This window comes from Rhincodon typus, unplaced genomic scaffold, assembly GCF_021869965.1.
Source record: "Rhincodon typus isolate 14 unplaced genomic scaffold, sRhiTyp1.1 hic_rhity00007455, whole genome shotgun sequence".
In the NCBI taxonomy this organism is placed as follows: Eukaryota; Metazoa; Chordata; class Chondrichthyes; order Orectolobiformes; family Rhincodontidae; genus Rhincodon; species Rhincodon typus.
Genome location: NW_025973093.1, coordinates 3120 through 9182, shown reverse-complemented (window position 1 = coordinate 9182; position 6063 = coordinate 3120). Strand labels below are relative to the sequence as shown.

The 6063-nt window shown below is 46.6% G+C and overlaps 1 protein-coding gene across 1 annotated transcript in view; it reads left to right on the top strand.

Annotated features, from left to right (window-relative positions):
- Window positions 1–1569: 1569 nt before the first annotated feature.
- The window catches only part of LOC109926204 (FACT complex subunit SSRP1-like), a 7568-nt gene continuing 3074 nt past the window's right edge, over window positions 1570–6063 (top strand). The window contains exons 1-4 of the mRNA XM_048594256.1: window positions 1570–1714; window positions 3231–3421; window positions 3613–3843; window positions 4038–4141. Of these exons, the coding sequence (XP_048450213.1) occupies window positions 1585–1714; window positions 3231–3421; window positions 3613–3843; window positions 4038–4141 (656 nt within the window). The 5' untranslated portion in view covers window positions 1570–1584. The remainder of the gene's footprint in view (window positions 1715–3230; window positions 3422–3612; window positions 3844–4037; window positions 4142–6063) is intronic.

Here is a 6063-nt window from a genome sequence, read left to right as displayed (position 1 = left end):
GGAGAAGCTCAGCAGGTCCTGGCAGTGTCTGTGGAGAGAGAAACAGAGTTAATGTTTCAAAGTGGAGTAGTTTGCACTCATTCTGGTATCAATTCAGTCAACCTCCTCTGAGCCACCTCCAATGTATTCAAAACATCCCTTAAAAGAAGAGAACGAAAGGCACACAGTGTTTGAAATGTGGTCTCACCGTTTGCCCTGAATAACTGCACTGTGACATCCTTAGATTCTGTTTAGCTCCTCGTGCAGTAAATGATAGCGTACTAATAGTCTTATTTTTAATCACATGCTGTACCTGCAAGTTGTTGGAGACTCGTGCATTAGAATCCTAGATCCCATGACAGTTTGGAATTCTGCAGGTGCCCTCTGTTTACATCAAACTCTACTTTTTAGTTCTTCCTGTCAATGTAAACAACTTAACTCGTCAGGAGTGTTGCTGGACTCGATGTTAACTCTTGTGCCGCCAAACCTGCTGAGTTTCACCAGAAGTTTGTTTTTGTTTCAGACTTAGAGCATCTGTGGTTCTAAGATCATAGCAGGTCAGCCAGCATCCATGGAGACAGAGCAACCTAATATTTCAAGTCGACATGATTTCACGTCTGCTTTGATGAAGAGTCATTTTGACTCGAAATGTTAGCTTGCTGTCTCACTATGGATGCTGACTTGCTGTGATCTCCAGCATTTGTTTTCAGTACAGATTTCAGAATCTGCAGTAATTTGCTTTATTTAACTTATCTCCTCTCTCTCCCACTTGCACTTCCTCTCCAAGACTAACTCTCTGTTACACTTAGAACATAAAACATAGAACTGTACAGCACAGTAACAGGCCCTTTGGCCCATGATGTTGTGTCGAACATGATGCCAAATGAAATTAATTCCTTCTGCCTGCTCTTGGTCCATATCCCTCCATTCCTTACATATTCATGTGCTTATCTAAAAATCCCTTTAATACTGTTTTTGTATCTGCCTCCGCACCACCCCTGGCAGCACGTTCCAGACTCCTTCTCCTCTGTGTTTTAAAACAAAAACCTTGCCTCCACAACTGCTTTGAACTTTTCCCCTTTAACCTTAAATGCATGCTTCCCTTGTGTTAGACATTTCAACTCCGGCGGGGGTAAAGATTCAGACTGTCATTCGTGTCTGTGCATCTCATAATTTTATAGATTTCTATCGAGTCTCCCCTCAGCTTGTGCCGCTCCAGAGAAAACAACCCGAGTATTTCTAGCCTCTGCCTATATCTCATACCCTCTAATCCAGGCAGCATCCTGGTAAACCTCTTCTGCACCCTCTCCAAAGCCTCCATATCCTTCCTGTAATGTAGTGACCAGACTTGAATGCAATACCCTTTAAGTGTGGCTTAAACAAAGTCTTATAAAGCTGCAACGTGACATCCTGACTCTTGTACTCAGTTCCCCAACCAATAAAGGCAAGCACGCCATACGCTTTCTTTACCATCCTATCTACTTGCATGGCCACTTTCAGTCTGTTAACTCTCAAGTCGTCATTTCTTAAATCTCCCTGTTTGGCAGTGATTCAGTTAATTCTGCAGTCAGGCACGAGGAGATGCTAGAGTAGAGTCCAGCCCTAATGCCTTGTGGTTTGCCCTGGCAGGATTTTGACAAAATGGCAGATTACTTCAAGTCCCATTACCAGGTGGAACTGCAGGAGAAGGAGATGTGTGTGAAGGGCTGGAACTGGGGGACAGCTCGATTTAATGGTGAGTGAGTCATCCTTTGTGTCTGACAGTCTTGAATTAGTCCTGAGGGAGGGTTGGCGCTGAGGGAGCGCCGCACTGTCGGAGAGTCACTGCTAAGGGAGTGTCGGTGCTGAGGGAGCATCACACAGGGCTGACAGAGGACCACACAATCTGGGAATTATTGAAAGCTGGTTTATAGGTATCAGAAATAAAATTTCAAAGCTTTTCTTCACATCAAATACCCAAACCTCAGTGAAGGCTCAGCTTGTATCTGCTTGAAAGTTGCTTGTTGACATCAGCTTCTTCTTAGCACCTTTTTACAGTCACACTTCAGTTCACATCTTGTCCTGAGAACTACACACAAAGTGCTAACACTGTACATATCATTTAATGTGGGTTATAGAGTCACCCATCATGGAAACTGACCCTTCAATCCAACTCGTCCATGCCAACCAGCTTTCCCAAGTTAAACTAGTCCCATTTGCCTGCTTTTGGCCCATATCCCTCTAAATCTTTCCTATTCATGTACCTGTCCAAATTTTTAAAAAATGTTTTGACTGTACCTACCTCTACCGTTTCCTCTGACAGTTCATTCCACGTTCGTACCACCCTCTGTGTGAAAAAGTCACCTCTCAGATCCCTTCTAAGGCTTTCCACTCTCACCTTAAAAATATACCCTCATAGTTTTGGACTCCCCTATCCTCGGGAATTGCTATTCACCCTATCCATGCCCCCTCAGGATTTTATAGACCTCTGTAAGGTCACCCCTCAGCATGCTACACTCCAGGGGAAAAAGGTCCCAGCCTATTCAGCCTCTCCCTATAGCTCAAATCCTCCATTCCCAGTAACATCCTTGTAAATCTTTTCTGCACCCTCCCCAGTTTAATAATATCCTTGCAGTAGTAGGTGCCCAGGACTGTACAGAGTGGCAGACCTACGGCCTGTATAACTGCAACATGACGTCCCAGCTCCTATACTTGATGCTGTGACCAATAAAGGTAAGTGTGCCAGACGCTGCCTTCACCACCCAATCCTCTTTCAAGGAGCTATGTACCTGAACCTTAACTTTGCATCTTTGGCAGCTTTCTCCTTCTGGAGTTTAGTTTGAAGCACCTTGGGTCAATTTCCCATCCATGGCTGCTCCAGAGATGACAATTTACTGCACTTCTGCTATTACGGACCCTTTCTCCCTGAAACCTGCACACCTCCTGAGTGGTTCTGACTTTCTCTGATAGTGAGTTTCTGTCGCTGGGCAGCTGTAGTTCATTTTCTAGATCTATTCACCACGGGGGGTTTAAAGAGCATAGTTAAATGCATGTTTTTTTCAAAGAAAAGGCAGACATCAACACTCAGTGAAGAAGCAAAATGTTGCTAAGACCTGGTTTCGCCCTTTGTAACACAGAAAACGTGGAGAAACACACACATTCCTCCTCTTTTTCAGGGCTCACGCAGTAATGAATACGTTGTGAACCATCCTCGCAATCTGTTGCCAATGGGTTTCCTCACCGTTCTTTCTCCCTGCGTGCTGTTTCCACAGGACAGTTACTTTCATTTGACATTGGTGAGCAGTCAGCCTTCGAAATCCCCCTGTCCAACGTCTCTCAGTGCACCACAGGCAAGAACGAGGTGACCCTGGAGTTTCACCAGAACGATGATGCCGAGGTTTCCTTGATGGAAGTCCGATTCTACGTCCCACCTTCCCAGGAGGACGGCATGGATCCAGTGGAGGTACGAGAGGCCAGTCAATCCATGGATTCCCATCCCTCGTGACCCCTGACCCTATCCCAACCATCCTCCCATCGAAGACCCTCCCTCTACTACTCCAGTGTTTGCATTAACGTTATCATTGCTGGTTAATTCAAGCTGCACTGTCTTTGGGGAATTCCCTGATCTTTGTGACACACCTCCTCTTTTTCCAGGCTTTCTCCCAGAACGTCCTTTCGAAGGCCGACATTATCCAGGCCACCGGAGACGCCCTCTGCATCTTCCGAGAGTTGCAGTGCCTCACGCCAAGGGGCCGCTACGATATTCGCATCTATCCAGCATTCCTGCATCTCCACGGCAAAACGTTTGACTACAAAATCCCATACACCACTGTACTCCGCCTCTTCCTTCTGCCCCACAAGGACCACCGGCAGATGTTCTTCGTGGTAAGGACAGCACAGGGTTAGATACAGAGTAAAACTTCCTGTACAATGTCCCCCATCAAACACTCCCAGGGATAGGGACAGCACGGGGTTAGATACAGAGTAAAGCTCTCTTGACACTGTCCTCCATGAAACCCTCCCAGGACAGGGACAGCACAGGGTTAGGCTTGAAGCTGATTGGTTGCCTTTTCTTACAGATCAGTTTGGATCCTCCAATCAAACAGGGGCAGACCCGGTACCACTTCCTCATCTTGCTGTTCTCGAAGGACGACGATCTGACCCTGACCCTAAACATGAGCGAGTGAGTGTGAGAAAGGCTGACGGAGGACAGCGAGCATCTGCCAGGGGAAGGGTGGGGAGTTGGGCATGGCGAGAGCGAACTGGTGACGCTTGTGGGTGGCTGAGGTTAGTGTGTGGGCCGGAGAAATGGAGGGAGTGTTCTTGAGAGTGATGGAAAACTGATGTGTCCGGGAGGAGTTGGGAAGAGGGAGAGTTCGCAATGCGGTTTGTTAAAATCTGCTTGGGAAAATGTGCCCCGTTGCCAATAAACCTGGGATTGTCACAGAAGTTAAAGGTTTAATGAAATTGCTCACTATCCCCAGTATACCTGGCTGGCAAACCCAGGTGAACAGAGAACACTTCTGGCTTTTGCACTCACCAAGGAATTACTGTTTACTGCAAACAAACTAGTTCTAATGACATACAAACAAAACATAGCTTCTCAACTTAACAACTCTGTAACTTGAGCTCTACCCCTTAGTCAGATATGTAGACAAATGAAAACAACGTGGATGTTTTTGGTCGAGGGAAATACAAAGGTTAGGGAAACACTGTTCAATTGTGCCCAGTCCACAGGATTCAATTAGCTGTTTACTTACTGCTTCTGAATCCTTCTGATCATCTACCTTCCTCCTTTCTGAGTCTCCTTCAATTCTTTCCTGAAGACCCAGGACAGTTGGCAAACTAGAAGCAGAAGTAGGCCATTCAGCCCCTTGATCCTGCTCTGCCATGGAATACGATTATAGCTGATCTCATCTTGGCCTTGATCCATTTTGCTGCCCGCTTTCCATAACCCTTCAACTCGAAAAATCTGTCCTTCTCCTCCTTAAATCTACCCAGTGTCCCAGCATCCACCACACTGGGGAGGAGTGAATTGTACAGATTCACCACCCTCTGTGGGAAGAAATTCTTCCTTGTCTCTGTTTTAAATCTGCTACCCCTCATCTGAAAACTATGACCTCTATCCTCTGTATGTCTGCTTTGTCATTCCCCTTCAGCATCTTGTATACCTTAATTAGGTCGCCTCTCATTCTTGTAGGCTTAATTTGTTCAATCTCTCTTTGTAAGGCAGCCCCCTTGTCTCTGGAATCAGTGTAGTGAACCTCCAATGCACCTACAACCGCATCTGAAGTAAGGGGAGCAGAGCTGCGTACAGTACTCCAGGTGCAGTCTCACTAATGCTTTATACAGTCAGAACTACACTTCCCTGCTTTAAGCCTCTGTTGTCCTTTCACAATAAATGCCAGCATTTTGTTTGCCTTCCCTATTACCTGCTGTAATTCATGCGCAAGAACACCCAGGTCCCTCTGCACTGAAGCACTCTGAAGGCTCTTTCTATTTGGATAATAAGTTGCCTTTCTGTTCTTGCAACCAAAATGCATAAACCTCTCACTTACCCATGTTAAACTCCATCTGCCAAACTTTGGGTTATTCATCTCACTTACTCATATCCATTTGTAAAGCTGTATTTTTTCATTGGAATTTCCTGCCCCATCTATTTTAGTGTCATAGAGTCATACAGCTCAGAAACAGACCCTTCGGTCCAACCGCTCCATGCTGACCATAATCCCAAACTAAACAAGTCCCACCTGCCTGCTCCTGGTTCATATCCCTGCAGACTTTTCCTGTTCATGTACTTATCCAAATGTAACTGTACCCGCATCCACCACTTCCTCAGGAGATTCATTCCACTGGTGAGCTACCCTCTATTCGCGGGAGCCCATCACGCTTCACGCTGCCCGCTACCCGCCCGGGAGCCCATCACGCTGCCCGCTACCCGCCCGGGAGCCCATCACGCTGCCCGCTACCCGCCCGGGGGCCCATCGGAGAGTTGTACAGCACGGAAACAGACCCTTCGGTCCAACCTGTCCACACTGACCAACTATCCTAAATTACTCTAGTCCCATTTGCTAGCATTTCGCCCATACCCGTCTAAACCCTTCC